The sequence below is a fragment of the Neoarius graeffei genome, chromosome 17 (assembly GCF_027579695.1).
Source record: "Neoarius graeffei isolate fNeoGra1 chromosome 17, fNeoGra1.pri, whole genome shotgun sequence".
Lineage (NCBI taxonomy): Eukaryota > Metazoa > Chordata > Actinopteri > Siluriformes > Ariidae > Neoarius > Neoarius graeffei.
Genome location: NC_083585.1, coordinates 36702918 through 36730037, shown reverse-complemented (window position 1 = coordinate 36730037; position 27120 = coordinate 36702918). Strand labels below are relative to the sequence as shown.

Here is a 27120-nt window from a genome sequence, read left to right as displayed (position 1 = left end):
AGTGGGAGTGGATGTAGCAGGAGACGCTTTCTTAGGCGGGATTTCCAGCTCTACCATAGCAGCCACACCAAAATACACAAACAAGGCGTTTCTACAGGAGTGTTTAAATGCCAATGCCAACTTGACTATTCTGTTTTAATTGTTTATTATTCAGATCACGTCCTTTTTATAAATGTTGATTTAGTCCGCTAGAAAATTGGTTATCAGTTTAACACAATGGATTTATGACTATGCAGTGAACTAGTTTATCTTCTATGTGTAACATGTACGGAACAAAATGGAGTGCGTTGTTATAGGAAAACGACCAACAACTGGATGATACGACGTGTCCTGTTACTACCCGAAAGTTGATTATTTTCCAATAACAGTGTGCCAGAAGGGTTTGATTTCTCTTATCTGACAGCAGTTTGTCAAACTTTTTTTTTTTTTGGTCATTGAATGGCATGTTATCCTTTTGAATAGGTTTCTAGTTGCATTTAACGGTGTGGAATATCAGGATGGCCGAGCGGTCTAATGCCGCTTTTCCACTATCAATGCGGCTGAGTTGGGCTGGGCTGAGCCGTGCCGTGCTGAGTTGGGCTGAGTCGAGCTGAGCGGGGCTGTTGGAGTTGCATTTCGACTACAACCGCGCTGAACCGTGCTGGCTGGAAGTGGGTGGACACATTGGGTGGAGTTAGCGAAAGTGGGTGGACGTCACGTGATGTCGTTAGGCGGCGCAAACAGTGACATCAGTGAGCTTTTAAGCGGTAGTCTCACGACCCGGATAGTAAACAATAAACATGGAGTCGTTAGTGTTGCTGGTCTTGGTGCTGTGGCTTGTTGTCACCGACAACGCGAACAGATACTGGCAAGAGTGTATAGATGAGGCGAGGCGCATAAGGCTTCAGAAATTCTCGTAATTCGTAATTCTTCTTCTTCCGGGTTTACGGTGTTTACAGATCCCAGCGTGCTCGCCGGGCGTGTGTGGGCGTGTGAGGACACTCCTCCTCACCAATCAGTGCACAGGGGAGTGTCTCCTCACGCCCCTAGCCCCACTCGGCTCGGTTTGGCTCGCTTCAGCCCTACTCCAAAACCGTGCGAGTTTAGGGGGCTGACTAGGGCTGAAGCGAGCTGAGTCGTGCTGCTCTGAGGTAGTCGAAACGCGAGCCGTGTCGGGCTGAAGTGAGCTGAAAAAGGGTAGTGGAAAAGGGCCATATGGTGCTGCGTTCATGTTGTAGCCTCCCCTGGAGGTGTGGGTTCAAATCCCACTTCTGACAGCAAGGTGGTGTAATGGTTGGTGCAGTCGTCTCACAGCAAGAAGGTTCTGGGTTCATGGCCGGTGAGGGTTTGCATGGGTTTCCTCCAAAGACATGCAGTTAGGTTAACGTAGGGTGACCTTGGGACTTAACTCTGGTGTGCATGGGTTAAATGCAGAGTATGAATTTCAGTGTGCACGTGACAAAGGTTTCTTCTTCTGGAATGTAGAACTCTTAAAAGATAGCTTTGGACGGTTAATACAAACTGTTTTGCTACCATGGCATAAGACTGCAGTTCCCATGAACAGTCTTGCAATCAGGTCTCCATCAGTTAAAGATTGATAATTTAAACAAATTGTAAAAACTATAACGAATTTCCTGGTTACACAATTGCACTTTTGGACCAGTTGCAGTTATAAAAGCGAGTTATTTATAAACACTGTATCTGTTATCACCCTCTTGAGTCTGGTTCTTCTCAAGATTTCTTCCTCATGTTGTCTCAGGGAGTTTTTCCTTTACCACAGTCACCTCAGGCTTGCTCGTTAGAAATAAATTTATAACTTGACATGTTTAAAATTTATATCCAGAATTTATACATGTCTGTAATGTTGCTTTCCTACAGTGTCTGTTGTTAAGTGCTATACAAATAAAATTGACTTGGAATGTCTGTGAAACAAGTTATTTTGTTATATCGCTTCCATTACAATATCTAGTTAACAGTTATTCCATGAAATCGAGTCGTACATGAGCTGATCGCCGACAAGGTGCGTAGCGCTGAGTTGGCTGTAAGCCATGTATGACAAAATTGAGCAGAATAACTGTTTTATTCTATCCACATTCACTGGATTTTGAGACAGAAGTGGGGTTTTTTTTGCAAATATAATAAATAAAAACTTTATACAAAACATCCGACAAAATAATTTGCACTTAGAATGTCAACAAACAATTCTTGAAAAATTTAAAAAGGTATGTTCTTACCATCATATACTTTTTATTCCTTATTTTTGGGGTTTTTTTTATTTTCGAGTAGTTTTTATTTCGTCCTCGGTTGGTTCAGCAACACGCTCCGCCATTTTGTTTTTCTCTACTCATGGTATATGAGCTGATAACCTCGTAGTAGAGTAGCCAATTAGAGCGTGTGATTGCTCATAGCCAGTGAATGTGGATAGAACAAAAAGTTATTCCCTCACTAGCTTCACTCCCCCTCCGTCTCTCGAAGTTGATAAGATTAAAAAAGAAAAGAAAATGCACACAGCTTGTCTTGTTACCAAGAAAGCAGGAAGTGCGAAGACTTTCATGTGGTGGAAAACCTACTGACTGTTACAAAGTGCTGACACTAACTCCTGTCAAAATCTCATCTCATTATCTCTAGCCGCTTTATCCTGTTCTACAGGGTCGCAGGCAAGCTGGAGCCTATCCCAGCTGACTACGGGCGAAAGGCGGGGTACACCCTGGACAAGTCGCCAGGTCATCACAGGGCTGACACATAGACACAGACAACCATTCACACTCACATTCACACCTACGGTCAATTTAGAGTCACCAGTTAACCTAACCTGCATGTCTTTGGACTGTGGGGGAAACCGGAGCACCCGGAGGAAACCCACACGGACACGGGGAGAACATGCAAACTCCACACAGAAAGGCCCTCGCCGGCCACGGGGCTCGAACCTGGACCTTCTTGCTGTGAGGCGACAGCGCTAACCACTACACCACCGTGCCGCCCTCCTGTCAAAATGTGTTAAATAAACGTCTTTTTACAGAAAGCTTCGACTCCGTGATTATTTTTCATTATTAGATGTAGATTACATGGAGAGTGTTCTATTCAAGCGTAAATTAGATAGAGAAATGATAATGTACTACAATGAACATTGTTAATATAAAACGTACTATAAAACAAAGTCAAATATTCTGACCAGTCAGGTTCAAGATATAAAGATAAATTAGTATAATTCATATGGTATTCATTACTGTCTTATATATCAGTTGTGTATCATTATTCTGAGGCCCAGTGAGACCTGGCTTCCACACAGTTATGCCTTTAGGCTTCACATGCTCTTTAGTCAGTGAGAGCGATTTCGCTGCTGATGTGCTGAAGGGAATGGTGGCATGATTCTGTCTGCATTCCACAGTGATAAAAATGTTGCACTTTGAAGTACGTGTGCATCTTCCTGTGTGTATGCCAACATTTCATAATCAGTCGGGTAGAAAATGAAATGCGAAACAACCTGATAGGCTGCTGCAGGAAAACACATTTTATTCCTTACTGCTCTGATCTGTTTTAAATATTCAACGCTTTTTCAGTTGATCTCACCAAAATGTCCAAAATCAGCAGAGACCGCTATATCTAAACCAGCAGGAAGTTTATTTAAAAATTTGAGAATTCATAATGGATTTTGTTCAGAAAAAGTGTTCTGAGTTGGGGGGAGTGAATATGATCATTTTAGCTCCCTGTAGGTTGTGTTTTCTCATTATTAAAGCCAATTCTGGTAAAATTGCTCATACCGAATATTCTCAGTGTCCCCTCACAGCAAGAAGATTCTGGGTTCGAGCCCAGTGGCTGATGAGGGCCTTTCTGTACGGAGTTTGCATGTTTTCCCCATGTCTGCGCGGGTTTTGCTCCGGTTTCCCCCACAGTCCAAAGACATGCAGGTTAGGCTAATTGGTGACTCTAAATTGAGCGTAGGTGTGAATGGTTGGTTGTGTGTCTCTATGGTGGTGTTTACATTAGACTGCAGGCTTTCATCTAAACGGGGGAACAGGGGCGCTGCGCCCTCTTACTCTCAGCGTGCGCCCCCTTACCGACTCCGTGAAAACATCCCAGCAACACTACGTGACAATGTGTCTGATCATCAAATACGTTATAATTGCTCCAAAAATATTCCAATCATAGTAGATACACCGCCAGACGGTGCAAAAACAATCCGAATTGGCGTTTTCCAGACTGAGGCGCCATGTTTAGTTGTTTACTTGTCGCGGCTGCTCTCGCGAGATTTGACATGGGTTACATACAAGGTCAGCTGACTTGTAGAGCGAGATTTCTCGAGACTGAATGACCTTTCACCCACCGGCGCGGGAGCTTTTGACAGAAGTAGTTCGCGAGTTGTTTTTGTTGACACTTGGTCATTTAAAGATGTCATCCCGCGGCACGAAGCGGAAGAAAGCCAAAGACTGTCCGGGGCAGAAGAAGATTACTTCTTTCTTTTTCAATGTTGACAGACAATTTGTTACAATTTCCCTCTCAGATAGCCTCAGAATGTCCCATTGGAGCATTTTTCAAAGGCTTTGCATGGCGGGGGGGGACAACTGGCACCCCCCCCGCTTGGCTCCCTCGCCATGGTGAGCGCCCTCATACTAAATTTTTCTAGAAAAAACCCTGGACCGTATCAGCGGATCATCAGATTAACGTTTTTAAAACGATTCGCGTGCACACAGCAACGCCAATACACGATTCGCGTGCACACAGCAACGCCAATACACGGATACGCTCGGCTCCGCAGGTATCCTGCGCTCCAAATCACTCCGCCCTGAACAGCGAGTGCCCTCTGGAGGGTGCGCACTCCAGCCCTGCACAGCTCACAGAGCGCGAGTAAAGCGCACGAGCAGTGATTCGGGACAAATAGCAGAAAGTGAAGTTCGCGCCGTTTTTCAGCAGTCGCGTCACATGACCAACGTGGCATGACCAACGCCAGCGAATCAGGAAGGTGGATGTCACAGTGACGTTGTCCAATGACGACGTCAGCTAGAGCTCAGCACTGCGTATCCTCGTTCCTCAATGTTTACACAGCACCGGATCAGATACGTACTGGGTTGAATACGTGGGCCCTGGCGGATTCAAACTGTTCTGCCTGTGGAGTCGTTTCCCGGCGTTTTAATGTGCACGGACAGTGCATCCGCGACGAAAACGATAAGGTCTAATGTAAACACCACCCATGTGTCAGCCCTGTGATGACCTGGCGACTTGTCCAGGGTGTACCCCGCCTTTCGCCTGTAGTCAGCTGGGATAGGCTCCAGCTTGCCCACGCCCTTGCACAGGATAAGCGGTTACGGATAATGGATGGATGGAATATTCTCGGCGCGCTACTGTGCAGATTGTGTTCATTTATGTTTCAGTCCTGAGCTTGTCTGTGTTTGAAGTGTCGCATGTTCTTCCCATGTCCAAGTGGGTTTCCTACAGGTTCTTTTAGTTTCCTCAAGCCACCCCAAACCCCTTGGGAATGTGGTGATTTGACTTCACTGAATTGTCCTCGGTGTGAAGGAGTGTGTGAAATGTGTATGGTAATTTGGAAATTGACTTCCATCCCGTGCATATCCCCTCCTTGCACTTTGAGCTCCAGATCCAACAGAACCCTACACAGGATAAAGCGTTTACTGAACATGAATGAATGAAAAAGATGGGCGAGTCTATAAAATAGCTTTCTGTAAGAGTAGGGCTCCGAATCTGATCTCATCACATGGACAGGAATATCGGTAGATTTCAGCACTTGTATTATGCTCTTGTTTTTCCTTGTTCCACGGACTCTTTGAATAACAGTCGCACTGTGATAGTAGGGCTAGGAGAAGGGTGTGAGAACAGCGTTTTAAATGGAGGTCAACAGCAGGCTTGAGAAAACACAGGATGTGCAGTGGGATCCGTGTTTCCGCTTCCTGTTGGACAGTGGGACTGAATGGAGGAAAGGGAAGAGAGGGGGCGGGGGGTTAGTGGAAAGAGTGTCCTTGGTTCCATGCTTTGGTGGCGGAGGTGGCCATCTCGCGCTCGCTGTGTGTGTGTGTGTGTGTGTGTGTGTGTGTGTGTGTTGATGGAGCCTGCAGGATCCTGTGTCAGCAGGAGTGTTGTGCAGAGAGAAAGAGGCTGGACGGAAGTGGATTGCTGGCTGTGGGCCAGACAGCGTCTCTCCATCATCTGGCTGTCTCTCCCTCCCTCTCTCCGCACAAAACATTCCTCTCTGTGTCTCTGTAAGATGTGACTCCCAACGCCAAGCATTTCAAACATTTCAAAAGATATTTAGTCAAATATTTTAAAGGCGTTTTTAATAGTCAGTGTACAATCTCTTTATATGAGCAGTTTTGTTGGAAGATTTGTTTGCTTAAAGTGCCATTCCACCATTGGATGTATTCTTTGGCATCTCATCTCATTATCTCTAGCCGCTTTATCCTGTTCTACAGGGTCGCAGGCAAGCTGGAGCCTATCCCAGCTGATTACGGGCGAAAGGCGGGGTACACCCTGGACAAGTCGCCAGGTCATCACAGGGCTGACACATAGACACAGACAACCATTCACACTCACATTCACACCTACGCTCAATTTAGAGTCACCAGTTAACCTAACCTGCATGTCTTTGGACTGTGGGGGAAACCGGAGCACCTGGAGGAAACCCACGCGGACACAGGGAGAACGTGCAAACTCCGCACAGAAAGGCCCTCGCCAGCCACGGGGCTCGAACCCGGACCTTCTTGCTGTGAGGCGACAGCGCTAACCACTACACCACCGTGCCGCCCATTCTTTGGCATAAAATACAATATATTTTGACAACATATATAAATGGTATCACTAGATAGAGAAATCTTTTAGCTTCAAAATGATATATCAAACATAATTTTTTGACAACGACAAGTATATTAATTTTGCGACCAAAGTCACCTACCCTTTTAATTTCCGCGTGTGATGTCATCGGCAGGTTCCCCTTCTTGTGTACCGTGTGACGTGGCACATATTATCAGCAATGGCGGATAGAACGTGATAAAAATAATACCAATAAATCTAGCTAACTCAAAGATTAACTCAATTTTTCGCTATTTTTTTGGCCCCCATATACGAGGAGAAAGGACTCTCTCACTTTGGGGGTTTCCTGGTCTAAAAATAGACCGACACGTGGTACACAAGAAGGGGAACCTGCCGATGACATCACGTTTCACTACCGCGCGGAAATTAAAAGGGTAGGTGACTTTGGTCGCAAAATTAATATACTTGTCGTTATCAAAAAATTATGTTTGATATATCATTTTGAAGCTAAAAGATTTCTCTGTCTAGTCATGTTGTCATAAAATATATTGTATTTTATGCCAAAGAATACATCCAGTGGTGGAATGGCACTTTAAGGGCTCAAAATAAAAAAAAATCAGCCCTTTCTTTGCTCTTTTAACTGAAGCTTAACTGATTGTCTGTCATGTAGGTTTCTTATAAGTATTTTCCAGATATTACACTGCATGGTTAGGCCCGAACATTCGTGGATTTGTTTATTTACATTAGAGCCTCCATTACTATCTCAGACATTTATTATTTCAAACACACTGTCGCTGGTTGTATGTCCCACTATAGCCTCGCAGGTGTGTTTACCAGAGACGCAGTTGTCATGGTGTTTTTTTTTTTTTTTTTTTTTTTTTTTGGGGGGGGATTTTTCGTGTGTGTGTATGTGTGCGTGTGTTTGCATGTGTGTGTGTCTCTGATGTGTATATTTGGAGTGTGTGTAGCTCCTCCTCAGCTGTATATGAACAGGAAACAATATGGGGGAGTAACACCTGTCTCAGATAAGCCACACAAACACAGACGCACTTAAACACACTTTCCTTAGAACCTAATCTAGGTTTCTATCAGGAAGATCTGCACCCTAACTGAACAACTCTGTTTTAGTTTCTTGTGCGATGTCCTTTTCACTTCACTCCAAAAAATCTTTTTGCTTCCTTATTTTCCCCTGATATAAAGTAAATTACAAAAAAAAAATTCTTTATACCTTATTTTAGCTTTGGATTTTTACAGCATGTTGTGTGTGTGTGTGTGTGTGTGTGTGTGTGTGAGATATTAATCATATGTGATGAAATGTTTCCCAAATTTATGATCTAAATCTATTTACATTAGCAGACACTCTTATCCAGAGCAAGATACAACGTACCCAGAGCAGCTTGGGGAGCAATTTATGGAATCAATTTTGTGCCAAAATGTTCATACAATACTTTTGAAATATCAAACAAAAACAACAAATCAAAATACAAAAAAAAGTCAATTTTTTTAAGACTGGAAAACAAATTATTCGTGTAATTATGCAAAATATCAGTCTATTACTCTTCAGAAACCTTTTATTTTTGTTCCGCGTCTTTCTCAGTTTTGTTTGACGTAACATATTTTGGTTGCGATTCCAGCTTTCTCGTTTGCGCTCCCTGACTTTTTGCTTGCAGTTTTGGCACAAACTTCACGTGTGGGTGGGCTGTCCAGGAATGCATTCCCATTGGCTAACTTGTGTTTGACTGACAGCTACGCTCAGCCATTCCCCCGGAGGCTGTTGCGGCCATTTCCTACTCGGATTTTGGCGGACTGTTTGACGAGTGACCGATCCACTGACGGTAAACAAGGCTCGAGTGGACTTCAGTGGCGACTATGATATTGAATTAATTCAACAAAGTGCAAGTACAGGACAAATGTGTTGTATGTGTTGCAGTAGTGCACATTATGCAGGTGTTTCGTGGCAAGTCAAACGTTAGCCTTAGCTCCACTACCCAATATAATAGCTGTCTTGCTAACGTTAAACACACCTGCATAATGTGCACTACTGCAACACGTACAACACATCTGTCCCGCACTTACACTTTGTTGAATTAATTCAGTATCATAGTCGCCACTGAAGTCCACTCGATCCTTGTTTACCGTCAATGGATCGGTCACTCGTCAAACAGTCCACCAGAATCCGAGTAGGAAATGGCCGCAACAGCCTTCGGGGGAATCACTGAGCGTAGCTGTCAGTCAAACACAAGTTAGCCAATGGGAATGCGTTCCTGGACAGCCCACCCACACGTGAAGTTTGTGCCAAAACTGCAAGCAAAAAGTCAGGGAGCGCAAACGAGAGAGCTGGAATCGCAACCAAAATAAATTACGTCAAACAAAACTGAGAAAGACGCAGAACAAAAATAAAAGGTTTCTGAAGAGTAATAGACTGATATTTTGCACGATTACACGAATAATTTGTTTGCCAGTCTAAAAAAATTGACTTTTTTTTTTTTGTTTTGATTTGTCGTTTTTGTTTGATATTTCAAAAGTATTGTATGAACATTTTGGCACAAAATTGATTCCATAGCAATTGGGGGTTAGGTGACTTGCTCAAGGGCGCTTCAGCAATTCCTGCTGGTTCAGGGAATCAAACCGGCAACCTTTTGGTCCCAAAGCTGCTTCTCTAACCATTAGGCCATGGCTTCCCCCACCTTATTTATTTTTAATGGCTTTAGTGCGTATAATAAATGAAATCTATAATGTAATTATCCATGTGATGGACTGGCATCCCATCCAGTGTGTGTTTCTACTTCATGGCCAGTGTTCCTGGGATGGGCTCTGTATCCACCGTGACCCTGACCTAAAGCGATTACTGAAGATGAATGTATTAAATAAATAATTTTGCCTGAAATTCTGGACACTGAAATACTGTTCAGAAACATCATGACTCCAAATTAAATACAAAAAAAGGTGTTTAAAAAAATTTATCGTTATTTATTAGTACTTTTTTTTTTAAATAAGGTTAAGTACTTATAGATTCTGCATGGATTATCCTAGGAAGGTGGAGCTATGACTTTTATTCTTGCTTACTGATCTGCTGTTTTGATCTTCCTCAGGCCTGGAAGAAGCGCTGGTTTATCCTACGCAGTGGGCGCATGAGTGGAGATGCAGATGTTCTGGAGTACTACAAGAATGACCACGCCAAAAAGCCCATTCGCATCATCAACCTACACTGCTGTGAGCAGGTCGATGCAGGACTCACTTTCAAGCGTAAAGAGTTCCAGGACAGTTTTGTGTTTGATATCAAAACAGCTGAACGAACCTTCTACCTGGTGGCAGAGACCGAAGACGAGATGAACCGCTGGGTTCGTTCCATCTGCCAACTTTGTGGATTCAACCAGTCTGAAGACACCCATGGTGAGTAAACCTTTATATTGTTCACAGACAATATAAGCTTTAGCAAGGGTCACTTCTCGGTCCTAATACATTTTTTAAAAAAAATAAAAAGCCATGATCACAAATTTCTGAAATCTACTAGAGATGCACCGATTGCAATTTTTTGGGCCGATTCCGATTTTCCATGGAGTGTGACCTGCCGATTCCGATTTCATTTTTTCAAACCACTTCACAGCACACACAAAGACTATTTTCTTTTTATCTTTTCTTTAATAGAACATTCTGCCAGATTTTCAGTAATAAATTTTCAACACCTCAAAGGTTGAAAACAAACAAAAAGGCATTGTTCTTTGTAAAATCTTTCTTCATGTTGGGTATTAACATATTAATTCCTGAAATAGGAAATTCACACAAACATATTTTTTCTTTTCCCATCCAATATCTGGCACAAAAACAACTTCCCCCTCATATATTATTTGCCTACTGCTATGGAACACACTTTCATAAGCCTATTTAGATCTGAAAACTTATGCCTCATAGAACAACCCATTTCTTCATTCAGTATCAAAATGCAAAAATAATTTCCAGTCATACTTGTACCATAGCCATTCTATCATCTTTGTCAAATGTGTATTTGTAGAGTAATTTCCAATGGAATCAAGTGCAACCAAGGTTGTAAAACAAACAAAAAGACACTTTTTTTTTTTCTCTCTCTTTGTATAAATCTAACTAAATGTTTGGGAACAGGCTAACGTATTAATTCCTGTAATGGGAAATTCACACAACCACAAACATATATTTTCTTCTTTTCACATCCAATATCTGGCACAAAAAAAAAAAATTCACTATATTTGGATATATTGCTTTGGAACACTTTCATATTTACACTACCGTTCAAAAGTTTGGGGTCACTTTGAAATGTCCTTATTTTTGAAAGAAAAGCACTGTTCTTTTCAATGAAGATCACTTTAAACTAATCAGAAATCCACTCTATACATTGCTAATGTGGTAAATGACTATTCTAGCTGCAAATGTGTGGTTTTTGGTGCAATATCTCCATAGGTGTATAGAGGCCCATTTCCAGCAACTCTCACTCCAGTGTTCTAATGGTACAATGTGTTTGCTCATTGCCTCAGAAGGCTAATGGATGATTAGAAAACCCTTGTACAATCATGTTAGCACAGCTGAAAACAGTTGAGCTCTTTAGAGAAGCTATAAAACTGACCTATCTAAATAATGCCGCTTTTCCACTACAAACGCGGCTGAGTTGGGCTGAGCCGTGCCGTGCTGAGTCGAGCTGAGTGGGGCTGTTGGAGTTGCATTTCGACTACAACCGCGCTGAACCGTGCTGGCTGGAAGTGGGTGGACACATTGGGTGGAGTTAGCGAAAGTGGGTGGATGTCACGTGATGTCGTTAAGCAGCGCAAACAGTGACATCAGTGACCTTTTAAGCGGTAGTCTCACGACCCGGATAGTAAACAATAAACATGGAGGACATGGAGTCGTTAGTGTTGCTGGTCTTGGTTCTGTGGCTTGTTGTCACCGACAACGCCAACAGATACTGGCAAGAGCGTATAGATGAGGCGAGGCGCATAAGGCTTCATAATTCTCGTAATTCTCCTTCTTCCGGGTTTGCGGTGTTTACAGATCCCAGCGTGCTCGCGGGGCGTGTGTGGGCATGTGAGGACACTCCTCCTCACCAATCAGTGCACAGGGGAGTGTCTGCTCACGCCCCCAGCCTCACTCGGCTCGCTTTGGCTCGCTTCAGCCCCACTCCAAAACGGTGCGAGTTTTAGGGGCTAAGCAGGGCTGAAGCGAGCTGAGTCGTGCTGTTTTTTGGTAGTCGAAACGCGAGCCGTGTCGGGCTGAAGTGAGCTGAAGCGAGCTGAAGTGAGCTGAAAAAGGGTAGTGGAAAAGGGCCATAACTGATCTATTCATTTTACAACTTATGGTGGTAAATAAAAGTGTGACTTTTCATGGAAAACACAAAATTGTCTGGGTGACCCCAAACTTTTGAACGGTAGTGTAGGTCTGAAAACTTAACCCTTATGGAACAGCCCTTTTCTTCTTCCCACATTCAGTAACAAAAAATACAAAAATAATTTTCAGTCATACTGCCATATGCCATTATATCATATTTAATAAAGACAGGTGTTCTTTGTTAACGGCACGCGCACGCCAGAGCTCGTTCGGCACGCAGGACTGACACTGTTCTGCGCAAGCGCAACACAATCGCACTAGAAAGCATGTTCAAGCTGCCAGTGTAGCTGCGGTCTTTTTAGTTGCGAATTACGAGTATTTCCTCTTTCATCTCTATGTGATACACAAGTTTTGATCGGCAGAAAATCGGCATATTTTAATTTTGACCGGTCGGTCGCCGGTCATGGCCGATCACGTGAAAATCGGCCGATTCCAATCGGCAGCCGGTCAATCGGTGCATCTCTAAAATCTACTATGGCTGAAGCAGGAATAATCAAGTTTACACACTTTTTTTTCCATTTACACCAAATGTGACCGTGATCATTCATGTGAACTGACATTTGAATGTTCACAACACTGAAGATATAATTAAAGTGGTAATGAAATTGGCTTCACAGATTTGATTGTGTGTTGACGCATTTCCTTTTGAAACAGGACGCCAGGGACAGAGAGGATTTCCAGTGGCTTGTCTGATTTCTGTAAGTCGTTAGCGTTTGAGATACGCAACATATCTCGCTGAATCTAAACAGATTCAACAGTGGCTTAGCAAATTGGCTAAATAATGCAGCCAGGGGTTTAAAGAGACGTTTTATGCTTCCCGAGTGACACCAGAGAAATCATTCACCTTATTTACTGGGAGCCCGCAAGACATCCTTGAGTCCAAGAGAGCAGAATTGCCCCTGCTGTCAGGGTGTGAGGGATAATGTTCATCTCCCCGTTGTCACTCGGAGTAATAGTAAGCAGCAGTGGGCATCTTTGAGCTCATGTATGCAGAACACATGCATCCTTTTTTTTCTTCTTCTTCTATCCTTCAATATGTCGCTTGCCAAGGCTGCCTTACCCACCTGCTCAAATCCTTAGTTGCTGAGAACGTTTTCCGCGATCAAGAAAATAGCGCTTAACAAATTGCATTGCTTCTGTAAATCATTCAAACTCCATTTTTGACAGGAGCACTTTGTTGATCATGGTGGTGCTTTGGTCATGACTGGATGGGGCATCACCGGACTAATACATGGGACTGTTTTTTTTTTTTTTTTTTAATGTATTATAAGTACAGGCTAGGAAAAATTAAAATATTTTCGTCTGTTACAATAGCATTTCGTTTGTCCATGTCTCGGGAGCTTGTGTCTCTTTTTTGGTCATAGGTGCCATTGTATCATACTGCAGGTTTATTTCCTTCATCTCATCTCATTATCTCAAGCCGCTTTATCCTTCTACAGGGTCGCAGGCAAGCTGGAGCCTATCCCTGCTGACTACGGGTGAAAGGCGGGGTACACCCTGGACAAGTCGCCAGGTCATCACAGGGCTGACACATAGACACAGACAACCATTCACACTCACATTCACACCTACGGTCAATTTAGAGTCACCAGTTAACCTAACCTGCATGTCTTTGGACTGTGGGGGAAACCGGAGCACCCGGAGGAAACCCACGCGGACACGGGGAGAACATGCAAACTCCACACAGAAAGGCCCTCGCCGGCCACGGGGCTCGAACCCGGACCTTCTTGCTGTGAGGCGACAGCGCTAACCACTACACCACCGTGCCGCCCCGGTTTATTTCCTTATTTTTGGGAAATTATTCAGCTTTTATTCATTTATTTGTCAGTAACTGGTCAGGGTCACTGTGGATCTCATGAACAATGGGCGCAAGGCAGAAATATAGAGGAGAACAGGGAGACTTGGGACAAGTTTTCAGCTTTTGTAGATTGTGTGAAATTCTTTGCAGGTAGCGTCACATTCATATCGCATTAGAGAGGATTTACTCCACCCTCTGACCACAGCATTAGTTTATCAGCTTGTCACATATACTGGCCTTCAGGCTTCACTGTTTCTGCCATTTATTTTTGCAGAGAGACATGGGACACTATGTTAGGAGACTTGGGATGTAGTGGGGAGACATGGAACAAGAATAAAATACCTGGGCCTACATGTTTAATTTGTATTTATTATCAAAACTTGTAACATATGAACTGTATGAACACATGATGCTGGTACAGCGATAGAAAAATGCCAGCTGACCCAAAACCTGATGAGACAAAACGGTTCCATTCTCAAGAAGGAATGAAATAAGCTTCGTCCTCATGCAGGTACACGCCCACATTTTTAACAAAAATTTTAAACAATTTTATATTTGTAAACCACATGAAAAAAAAACTGTAACAGGAACCGTCCCAACTCTCCCCTTCTGACCATTTTGGGGAGAAAAAAAATCTTATGTCGTCCCCCCCCCAGAATTTAAGTTGAATAAATAATACTGTATCTGGTAGGCTACATAATTTAATTCCTAACAAGTCCCCAATTCACCAGCATGCATTACACCAGAGAGTGGAGGTGAAGTAGAAAATACAAGTTTTGGTTGACAAATATATTGAACTGCACAAACCTTAAGCCTAGGTCACAACCAGACATACGGTTTTTTGGCCGTGTGATTTTTGGCGTTTCCCAAATCGCTGCTTTTTTTTTTTTGGTTCATGGAGAAAGACGCACGTTGGCCATAAGTTTGTCTTGCAACCTGAAAAAAATGTGAGTGCCCGTAGAGTTTGTTTGACATGACAAAGAACCTCTACGGCCAGTCTACGGCTCGAAAATCAGCACGTCACACGCACGCCCTCCGTGCGTTTCTTGCGTTTTTTTGCACGTAGACTAGCCGTAGGAGCACGTACGGCCGGTTGTGACCTAGGCTTTACTGCAGTGTCCAGCTTTGTGGCTCCAAAGGAACTCGATTACTCTAAGGGGCAACATCAAACTTCTGATGTCATCTCAAACCTGATTGGTTGAAATTAATTTATGGGAATACAAACTGTCCCAAGTCTCCCTGCTCTCCCCTACCCCGGCTGGAACGCCAATCCAGACAGTTTCTGTCTTTTTGAAATTCTTCCTCTTTCACATTACCAGTCCTAGAAAGACACTGTACTATACTGATATTGATTCAAACAACAATCAAAGTAGCTTTTAACATTCGCCATTAGTCATATTCTGCTTTAGCTAATGGGCAAGCGATATGGGAAGAACATCACATTACAGTACTTAATTTTCACAATACACAGTAGATATTCTATCAGACTTTTTCTGTTTAAAGACTAAATGTGTATATTTTTAGATCAGGTTTTGCTAACAAAACAATCCACCATATTATTACAGTACAAAATAAATTTCCGGTACAAAAATACACTACCGTTCAAAAGTTTGGGGTAGGGGTCGACCGATAATCGGCCTGGCCGATATATCGGGCCGATATTGTGCATTTTTAGGGTTATCGATATCGGCCATAATTTCCACCGATATGCCGATAACATGCCTTTTTGCAGCCATTTCGTTCCTAACGCGACTGTCACTGCACGTCCTTTCCTGCACTCGCCTCTCTGAGTTCAAGAACACGGTCCCGCCCACCATAACGTCTGATTTGTTTGGCACAAGAGATATAGCCAATCGACATGTGTAGCTAAATGCTGTGAACTGTTTCAAGGCGGCCGTACGGGCACTCGGGCAGAAGCGGCACAAGGGATACAGCCAATCAACACGCGTAGCTAAACGCTGTGAGCTGTTTCAAGGCGGCCGTATGGGCACTCGGGCAGAAGCAGATCCCACTTCAAGGTAAGGACATGCTGCTTTTGCCGCAATAAGTCACAAACACACAAGTTGCAAAAGCACATCATTATATGTTTACATTCTTCATCTACTACTCGTTAAAATTGTCCATTTGCATCTGTGTAGCCAGGCAAACTTAGGCCAAGTTTACATTAGACCGTATCTGTCTCGTTTTCTTCGCGGATGCACTGTCCGTTTACATTAAAACGCCGGGAAACGGGAATCCGCCAGGGTCCACGTATTCAATCCAGATCGTGTCTGGTCCGGTGCTGTGTAAACATTGAGAATACGCGGATACGCTGTGCTGAGCTCTAGCTGGCGTCGTCATTGGACGACGTCACTGTGACATCCACCTTCCTGATTCGCTGGCGTTGGTCATGTGACGCGACTGCTGAAAAACGGCGCGGACTTCCGCCTTGTATCATCTTTCATTAAAGAGTATAAAAGTATGAAAATACTGCAAATACTGATGCAAATACTGCCCATTGTGTAGTTATGATGGTCTTTAGGCTTGCCATCCTTCCACTTGCAAGTGGTAAGTGACTTGCGCACAGCGGCTCAGTCCCGAATCACTGCTCGTGCACTACACTCGCGCGCTCTGTGAGCTGCGCAGGGCCGGAGTGCGCACCCTCCAGAGGGCACTCGCTGTTCAGGGCGGAGTGATTTGGAGCGCAGCCGCTGAGGAGGAAGCGATGAGCCGCACTGACACATTTCAACTTGCGTGCCGAATTAGTCACGTGATTAGCGTATCCGTGTATTGGCATTGCTGTGTGCACGCGAATCGTGTATTGGCGTTGCTGTGTGCACGCTAATCGTTTTTAAAAACGTTAATCTGATGATCCGCTGATACGGTCTAATGTAAACCCCACCTTAGCTTACGGAAGGAAGCACTTGAATTAGCCTACAACCAACTAGTCTCGCTGAAACTACATGTAATGCTTCCTTCACTACAATATAATCCTCCTAAATTGGGAATATTAGGCTTGGGCATTAAAAGCATTAGAATGTAGATGGTTACTTGTTAAGTTGTTACATAATAGGGAGTGATAGCCTACTTTGTTTGATTTTACTTTTTAAAAAATGCTGCAGGCAGCTCCCTACACTTGATTTGTTATTTAAAAACTACTTGAAGTTGGTAAGTCTTACTTGGTTCTTAGTGTAAAAGAATCCAGAGTGTATTTTCATTTATTTTCCACTGAAAATGGTGAGCTGTAACATAGTAGGGAGTGATTTTTTTTTTTTTTTTTTTTTTATTGGTGAATATTTATTTTATTATTTTATTTCTCATTTTATTCTAACTAATGTTTGACTTTATTGTACAAATGCTGCTGGCATCTCCCTGCACAAAATTTCATGTTCAATTTTACAATTAAACATACATTTCATGGATATGAAGGTCTGTGTCAGTGTGTGCTATGTTTAATTTCATGTGAATTATAATGTTTACATTTATCGGTTGCACATATCGGTTATCGGCATCCCAATTCCATAATAATCGGTATCGGCCCTGAAAAAAACATATCGGTCGATCCCTAGGTTGGGGTCACTTTGTCCTTATTTTTGAAAGAAAAGCACTGTTCTTTTCAATGAAGATCACTTTAAACTAATCAGAAATCCACTCTATACATTGCTAATGTGGTAAATGACTATTCTAGCTGCAAATGTGTGGTTTTTGGTGCAATATCTCCATAGGTGTATAGAGGCCCATTTCCAGCAACTCTCACTCCAGTGTTCTAATGGTACAATGTGTTTGCTCATTGCCTCAGAAGGCTAATGGATGATTAGAAAACCCTTGTACAATCATGTTAGCACAGCTGAAAACAGTTTAGCTCTTTAGGTGGGGTTTACATTAGACCGTATCAGCGGATCATCAGATTAACGTTTTTAAAAACGATTAGCGTGCACACAGCAACGCCAATACACGGATACGCTAATCACATGACTAATTCGGCACGCAAGTTTGAATGCGTCAGTGTGGCTCATCGCTTCCTCCTCAGCGGCTGCGCTCCAAATCACTCCGCCCTGAACAGTGAGTGCCCTCTGGAGGGTGCGCACTCCGGCCCTGCGCAGCTCACAGAGCGCGCGAGTGTAGTGCACGAGCAGTGATTCGGGACTGAGCCGCTGTGCGCAAGTCACTTACCACTTGCAAGTGGAAGGATGGCAAGCCTAAAGACAATCATAACTACACAATGGGCAGTATTTGCATCAGTATTTGCAGTATTTTCATACTTTTATACTCTTTAATGAAAGGTGATACAAGGCGGAAGTCCGCGCCGTTTTTCAGCAGTCGCGTCACATGACCAACGCCAGCGAATCAGGAAGGTGGATGTCACAGTGACGTTGTCCAATGACGACGCCAGCTAGAGCTCAGCACAGCGTATCCACGTATTCTCAATGTTTACACAGCACCGGACCAGACACGATCTGGATTGAATACGTGGACCCTGGCGGATTCCCGTTTCCCGGCGTTTTAATGTAAACGGACAGTGCATCCGCGAAGAAAACGAGACAGATACGGTCTAATGTAAACTTAGAGAAGCTATAAAACTGACCTTCCTTTGAGCAGATTGAGTTTCTGGAGCATCACATTTGTGGGGTCGATTAAATGCTCAAAATGGCCAGAAAAATGTCTTGACTATATTTTCTATTCATTTTACAACTTATGGTGGTAAATAAAAGTGTGACTTTTCATGGAAAACACAAAATTGTCTGGGTGACCCCAAACTTTTGAACGGTAGTGTAGTTTTTGGCATCTAATCTCTTACTTGTTACAAGTTCTGTCGGGTTCTTTGGACAGTTAAGTTTTACTGAAAAGGAAATTCTCTGCTGGATAAGAATATTTAAAGGACAAATCTTACTAGTTTTCCAGCATATACAGCATACACCACTGGAATTAAAAGTACATACAGCTGACACTGAATTGTGAGACATATTGTCCACTGTTACTTCACATCTCCTTGGCTAGTGAAACGATTTTATTTTCCATCATTTAGTCTTTAAACAGAAAAAATTTTACATATTTTACTGATTGTTTGGTTTTTTTTCCTGATTACATCTCATTTAAATGGGTTGTTATATTAAAATAACATAGAAATGTACACGGGCAGTTCCCTTGCCAGATGCTTATGCTGATGTTCTCTCCGAATTGATGAAAAAGTCTGATAGAATACATTGGAAGGCAACACGATATGATGATTTGTTGCCATCTCCTCCCCCAGTGCTTCTCATCCTTGTTATTTGAGAAAGTTGGGCTGGAGCAACCCTGCCAAATGGATGCAGTGTCTGAAAGGTTTATTGATTTTTTTTTTTCTCTCTTTTTGTTTTGTTAAAGAAAGGTAGTGATTACTCCCCATCATGGCCAGTACAATAGCAGTCGTATATGGGAGTATTTAATGCTACCTCTGGGAGGCATAAAGGCAACTTTTTGTTGGTGTGTTGTGACCGGTTACATGTTGCAGACTGATCTTTCAGATATATAACAAACACTGTTTTAATGGACATTGTTTATACTATTCCCGATGTGGTTGGTTGGTTTGGTCCGGGTGTTTTTGGGTGTAGCATAAAATATGAAATGGTACATAAAATGTTAATAAAACCTTTGGAGAAACACAACATAATCCCGCCAAACTTAGTTGGGTGCTGTAGATCGTTTTTCTTTCACCCTCTTGTTGTGTCTGATTTTTCTAGATGATTATTTATATTTTAAGACCCTTTGTTTTGGGCGGCACGGTGGTGTAGTGGTTAGCACTGTTGCCTCAGAGCAAGAAGGTTCTGGGTTCGAGCCCAGCGGCCAGCGAAGGCCTTTCTGTGTGGAGTTTGCATGTTCTCCCCGTGTCCGCGTGGGTTTCCTCCGGGTGCTCCGGTTTCCCCCACAGTCCAAAGACATGCAGGTTAGGTTAACTGGTGACTCTAAATTGACCGTAGGTGTGAATGTGAGTGTGAATGGTTGTCTGTGTCTATGTGTCAGCCCTGTGATGACCTGGCGACTTGTCCAGGGTGTACCCCGCCTCTCGCCCGTAGTCAGCTGGGATAGGCTCTAGCTTACCTGCGACCCTGTAGAACAGGATAAGCGGCTACAGATAACAGATGGATGGACCCTTTGTTTCCATCAGGTCTTGGATTAATGTTATTTTTCCAGAATATTAAAGATTTATGCAGCAGCTAGTTCCAGACATTAAATCTGATTGGTTGAAAAGTATTCTAGTATGCTTTTTTCACAAGTAACGTTACTCCATTACTGTTTTAACTTAAAAAAGGAATTATAAAAGAAAGAATATGACGTACTTTCTGTATCTTACATTGGTCAGAAATGTATGTATCGTTGTAGTAGTAATACTAATTATATGCACGGTGGCGCAGTTCCTGTCGCTTCACAGGAAGACGTTTCTGGGTTCAAACCGCACGGCTCACTGGAGCCTTTCTTTGTGGAGTTTCCATGTTGTCCCCGTGACTGAGTGGGTTTCCTCTGGGTGCTCTGGTTTCCTCCCGTAGTCCAAAGGCATGCGGTTTGTCTGTGTGTTAGCCCTGCGATAGATCAGCAACCTGGCCAGGGTGTACCCCACCTCTCACCAGAAGTCAGCTGGGATTGGCTCCAGCTTCCCCCCGACCCTGATGGATAAGTGGGATAGATAATGAAAGGATGATGATTGTTGTTGTTATAATTATTATTATGAAGAAAAGCAATAGCCTCTGCTGTGATTGTGAGCATTGTATATATTTCATGTTCTGTAATACCTAGGGATGGGCAAGTTCCAGCACACAGTAGTTTTAACTGTCTCTGGCGGTCACAAATCAGTGAATCATTATCTATCACGTTTCATACATTTAAATTACATCTCCTTGGCAAATGCAACAGCAGACAAACACAAAGCCGAGTCATCATCCACTCTGCGATGCTGTAATAAAACGTCTCAAGTTTATATGAATGCAGAATGCAAAGATCGGCCTGTCGAATACTTTTCCCGCAAAGGCAGGAACAGTGAATGCATGTTTAATTCAAGTAAAATAATGCAGCGTGCAGCTTTTATAATAACAGTATTGCTATTTGTGGTGTTTTTTGGTAGTAGTTTCTGTTCTTTCCCTTTTTCTGTTGTATTAAAGCAAAAGAAGACTCAAAATCTTGTGTTATCACGAATAACACGATGGCAGTGATGATCCAGCCTTTCGTCCTCATGCCCCTGACCATATCGCACACATTCACGAGAACACCCTTCTCATATTCCGTTGCTTAAATGTATGCCCTGCTTTTGGAAAAATTGTTTTGCCAAAACTCTAACTGCTAACTAACAAATTGTAGCATAAGTGTTGAAGATCATCCAGACTGTAGGAAAACCCCGAGCGTGTTCACGACAAATCCACGTTATCATACATTAGTTAGCAATACAATACGTTATCTAATGTTGTTTATAAATGTCATGATTATTCATTATATGGTTTGTATTTCCTGTGAATACTGACAGGTTTACTATTCATTTTTTCCAAAGCATTATAAAGAGAAATTGCAACGTGATCATCCATAAATTATACGCAGACCCTCAAGTAAAGTGTAGATGCACTTTTAAACCGTTCTTAAGAGCACCTTTTTAATAGAAGCACCAATTTTATATTCAAGTCTCCTTACTGTCATTTTTATGTCTTTGCCTAAAGGGAGAGCTGCTGCACAAATTGGATCCTCAGAAGCCAGAACATGATACGTATAATATGGCAGTGAATCATTCTGACAAGCCACTGTAAAGCCTCAGGAGCCAGGTGTGATGTGTGTTTTAAGCATCACAGGTGCAGTGGTGTTTTCTTTCACCTTTATTCAATTTGAAGTCATTTTAGCTTGGCATTGTGCTGTGTTCAGTGCAACCTTTTCTTATGAATTAACGTAACAAGCTGCTTTAAAACCGTGATCTCAACACCAAATAAATCTGATTATCGATTAAAAACAATTTAATTTGTGACTAGAACAATATAGTTTACAACAGAGGTGTCTAACAGCAACAAAAAGTCATGAGAGAATGCGGTTTTTACTTTCACATATGCAGGACAAAGGAGGTCATGTGGATGAATATGGGGGTGAACAGGAAGTGGCACGATGATCACGTGATCAAATTCGGCCAAAATTTTATCCTGGGCACTGTGACTACTAATTTTTCATTTCTGAAATGACGTTGTACAACTATGTTCATTAGAAAATATTAATAACTGCAGGAGCAGGCAGGAGTAAAAAAAAAAGTTTAGTGCGCATCTCATCTCCTTATCTCTAGCCGCTTTATCCTGTTCTACAGGGTCGCAGGCGAGCTGGAACCTATCCCAGCTGACTACGGGCGAAAGGCGGGGTACACCCTGGACAAGTCGCCAGGTAGTGCGCACCTCGTATTTGTAATATAGCTTGTCGTTATTTTTTTCATCTCAACATTTACACAAATTGATACTGGGGGGGAAAAAAAACATGCACAGGAAAACACCTGTCAGTGAGTTTTATCTCACTGCCAAAAGACTGTATGTACTGTTTGTTTTGTATTTTGCGTCATTTGCAGGGGTGGAGTTTTTAAATATGGAATTTATTTTTATTATACTTTTAATGAAATGGTTTTAAGACCCCATTAACTAACACACACGCGCACACACACACACACACACAAAAACCTCATGTGACCTCAGTGCACTCGTTCTAACGCGCATACCGTCACAGCTGCGCCTTTAAAAGCCTCTAAATGATCGCTCTATAAAGATGCTAGTCCTCTGATTTGAACCTGAGTTGTATGAGCTACAGCCACTGCTTCCTTCAGAGAATAAACACACACCAGGATTGCAACGTAAATCCGAGTCTCCCCCCTCAGCTGAATGCCGTCGCTGCCCTCTCATTTCCCCCGGCTAGTATCAAGTTGTCAGCTGCTCCACACTCCATGAAATATAGGACAGACCAGTTCACTTCTGCTCTGATGCTCACGCTGCTCTCCAGGAGGATTCAAAAATAACTGTTTTTATGCTCTCAGCATATTGACAGGGCTTTGACGATTATCTTTTCGTATCTGATAGTACACTGATGGTAGATAATGCATAATTAACAATTACCTACAGGAGGAGTAATGATGACGATGATGCTAAATCAGAATATACAGGGTTAGTCAAAATTATGGTACACTTAAATGGTAGAAACCAATCTGATCTGTAGTGGAAGTTCATCAATGGCGTACTGCTGCACCATCCGTCAGTAGATGTCTGACGTCACTGTTGGGGTGTCGAAAAAGTAGGGCCCAATTATACCAGCAGCGGTCACGGTGCACCACACATTCAGGAGAAAAATAATCCATTAGTGTTAACATAATTTTGACTGACCCTGTGTGTGTGTGTGTGTGTGTGTGTGTGTGTGTAATATATATATTATTTGATCCCTTGCTGATTTTGTAAGTTTGCCCACTGGCAAAGATATGAACAGTCTATAATAATTTTAAGGGTAGGTTTATTTTAACAGTGAGAGATAGAATGTCAAAAAGGAAATCCAGAAAATCACATTTTATAAAATATATAAATTGATTTGCATTTCATTGAGTGAAATAAGTATTTGATCCCCTACCAACCATTAAGAGTTCTGGCTCCCACAGACCAGTTAGACACTCCTAATCAACTCGTTACCTGCATTAAAGACAGCGGTCTTAAATTGACACCTGTATAAAAGACACCTGTCCACAGAATCAATCAATCAGACTCCAACCTCTCCAACATGGGCAAGACCAAAGAGCTGTCTAAGGATGTCCGGGACAAGATTGTAGAGCTGCACAAGGCTGGGCTGGGCTACAAAACCATAAGCAAGAAGCTGGGTGAGAAGGAGACAACTGTTGGTGCAATAGTTCAAAAATGGAAGAAATACAAAATGACCATCAATCAACCCCGGTCTGGGGCCCCACGCAAGATCTCACCTTGTGGGGTGTCAAGGATCACGAGAAAGATGAGGGATCAGTCTAGAACTACACAGGAGAAGCTTGTGAATGATCTTAAGGCAGCTGGGACCACAGTCACCAAGAAAACCATTGGTAACACATTACACTGTAATGGATTAAAATCCTGCAGTGCCCGCAAGGTCCCCCTTGCTCGAGAAGGCACATGTGCAGGCCCGTCTGAAGTTTGCCAGTGAACACCTGAATGATTCTGAGAGTGACTGGGAGAAGGTGCTGTGGTCAGATGAGACCAAAATCGAGCTCTTTGGCATTAACTCAACTCGCCATGTTTGGAGGAAGAAAAATGCTGACTATGACCAGAAGAACACCATCCCCACTGTCAAGCATGGAGGTGGAAACATTATGCTTTGTGGGTGTTTCTCTGTTAAGGGCACAGGACTACTTCACCGCATCAACGGAAGAATGGACGCGCCCATGTACCGTAAAATCCTGAGTGACAACCTCCTTCCCTCTGCCAGGACACTGAAAATGGGTCGTGGATGGGTCTTCCAGCACGACAATGACCCAAAACATACAGCCAAGGCAACAAAGGAGTGGCTCAATAAGAAGCACATTAAGGTCATGGAGTGGCCTAGCCAGTCTCCGGACCTTAATCCCATAGAAAACCTATGGAGGGAGCTGAAGCTCCGAGTTGCGAAGCGACAGCCTCAAAACCTTAATGATCTAGAGATGATCTGCAAAGAGGAGTGGACCAAAATTCCTTCTGACATGTGCGCAAACCTGGTCATCAACTACAAGAAACGTCTGACCACTGTGCTTGCCAACAAGGGTTTTGCCACCAAATACTAAGTCTTGTTTGCTAGAGGGTTCAAATACTTATAATACAAGCTGCAGCCTATCCCAGCTGACTATGGGCGAGAGGCGGGGTACACCCTGGACAAGTCGCCAGGTCATCACAAGGCTGACACAGAGACAACCATTCACACTCACATTCACACCTACAGTCAATTTAGAGCCACACATTAGCCTAACCTGCATGTCTTTGGACTGTGAGGGAAACCAGAGCACCCGGAGGAAACCCACGCAGACATGGGGAGAACATGCAAACTCCATACAGAAAGGCCCTCGCCAGCCACTGGGCTTGAACCCAGGACCTTCTTGCTGTGAGGCGACAATGCTAACCACTCATATATATATATATATATATATATATATATATATATATAGGGGGCACTGTGGCTCAGGTGGATAAGGCGCCATACCATAAATCCGGGGACCCGGGTTCGATTCCGACTTGAGATCATTTCCCGATCCCTCCCCATCTCTCTCTCCTGCTCATTTCCTGTCTGTCTCTACACTGTCCTATCCAATAAAGGTGAAAAAAGCCCCCAAAAAAAGAAGGTTCTCGGTTCAAATCTGCCTGTCGACTGAGGCCTTTCTGTGTGGAGTTTGCATGTTCTCCCCATGCCTGTGTGGGTTTCCTCCAGTCTAAAGACATGTGGATTTAGGTGGGGTTTACATTAGACCGTATCAGCGGATCATCAGATTAACGTTTTTAAAAACGATTCGCGTGCACACAGCAACGCCAATACACGGATATGCTAATCACATTACTAATTCGGCACGTAAGTTGAAATGTGTCAGTGCGGCTCATTGCTTCCTCCTCAGCGACTGTGCTCCAAATCACTCCGCCCTGAACAGCGAGTGCCCTCTGGAGGGTGCGCACTCAGCCCTGCGCAGCTCACAGAGCGGGTGAGTGAAGCACACGAGCAATTATTCGGGACTGAGCCGCTGTGCGCAAGTCACTTACCACTTGCAAGTGGAAGGATGGCAAGCCTAAAGACAATCATAACTACACAATGGGCAGTATTTGCATCAGTATTTTCATACTTTTATACTCTTTAATGAAAGGTGATACAAGGCGGAAGTCCGCGCCGTTTTTCAGCAGTCGCGTCACATGACCAACGCCAGCGAATCAGGAAGGTGGATGTCACAGTGACGTTGTCCAATAACGACGCCAGCTAGAGCTCAGCACAGCGTATCCGCGTATTCTCAATGTTTACACAGCACCGGACCAGACACGATCTGGATTGAATACGTGGACCCTGGCGGATTCCCGTTTCCCGGCGTTTCCAGGCGTTTTAATGTAAACGGACAGTGCATCCGTGAAGAAAACGAGACAGATATGGTCTAATGTAAACTTGGCCTTAGTCTTAGGTCAACTAGCTACTCCAAACTTCCCCTTAGGTGTGAATGAGAGTGCGAATGGCTGTCTGTGTCTCTGTATTTGCCCTGTGATAGATTGGCAACCTGTCCAGGGTGTCCCTCGCCTCTCGCCCAATGTCAGCTGGGATTGGCTCCAGTGTCCTGAAACCTCCAATGGATGGTATAGAGAATGAATGGATGGGTTAAAGTGACTTATGCTGCATGTCAGAGGGGAAGGATGTGGGAAGCGTCATTATTTAGAAGGATTGTATCCTATGGGAAGAAACTGTGGAGGTGTCGACTGGTACAGGATTTCAGGGCTCTTATTCTGGGTTTCCACTGTGAACGGAAACGCTGGAAAAGAAAGTGGCTGAGATATGTTGAGTCAGCCATGATTTTCCTAAGTTAGTTTGCAGTCTACGTAAACAGTCCTTTTTTTTCTTTTTTCTTTTCCCTTTGCTTAACCTAAGTAAGCTTTATCATACTAGAGCAGCTATCTGTGTAAAACATTTCAGTTGTATTGATGTAACAATAGTTGTTGATGTAGTTGGACCTATTTTATGATTGTATTAAAAGATACAGGTTATGCTCCTAAACATCTGTGCAACGGAAAAACTTTTGTCCGATCCTCTTGATCATAGACTCCGGTGGCTAGGAGGCCAAAAGAGCGAAATTGGCCATAATCTCTGCATGAGAGGGATGGCATTTACTCTTTCGCGTTACAGGATGGCCGCCTGTAAGCTCGTGTATTATGCTGCACTGTGATGTAGCATGAGCGACTGTTTGAAAAGATGCAGCAACTGGCTTCGTGTGTCTTCGGAAGAAGCATGTGCCAGCCTTCACCCTCCCCGTGTCGTAGCTGTCATGTGATCGTGAACTAGTGGGACAGAATTGACCAAATTTGCCAAGAACTAAAAAAAAAAAAAAAGTATTCAGTTCCGTATTGGATCTTGAAGAAAAAGACTTATCGACAACATCCAGAAGAAGACCCTAAAGATTATAGGAGTGGACCAGGACACTGCCAGCACAAAACTCTCCATCCCCAGCCTTGGCCACAGAAGACAGATTGCTGCTGCTCCAGTCCTGTTCAAAATGCGCACCCACCACTGCCCTACGGATCTCCGGGATA

General features: G+C 43.3%; 1 protein-coding gene across 3 annotated transcripts in view; it reads left to right on the top strand.

The window, feature by feature from the left end:
* Positions 1–27120, top strand: part of gab2 (GRB2-associated binding protein 2) — a 118752-nt gene that overhangs the window by 50454 nt on the left and 41178 nt on the right. For 2 of the 3 annotated variants that reach the window (XM_060944147.1, XM_060944146.1), the window contains exon 2: positions 9831–10131. In XM_060944147.1, the coding sequence (XP_060800130.1) occupies positions 9870–10131 (262 nt within the window). In that variant the 5' untranslated portion in view covers positions 9831–9869. Of the gene's footprint in view, positions 1–6140; positions 6192–9830; positions 10132–27120 lie in introns of those variants that run through there. The other variant, XM_060944148.1, reaches the window with a different exon arrangement.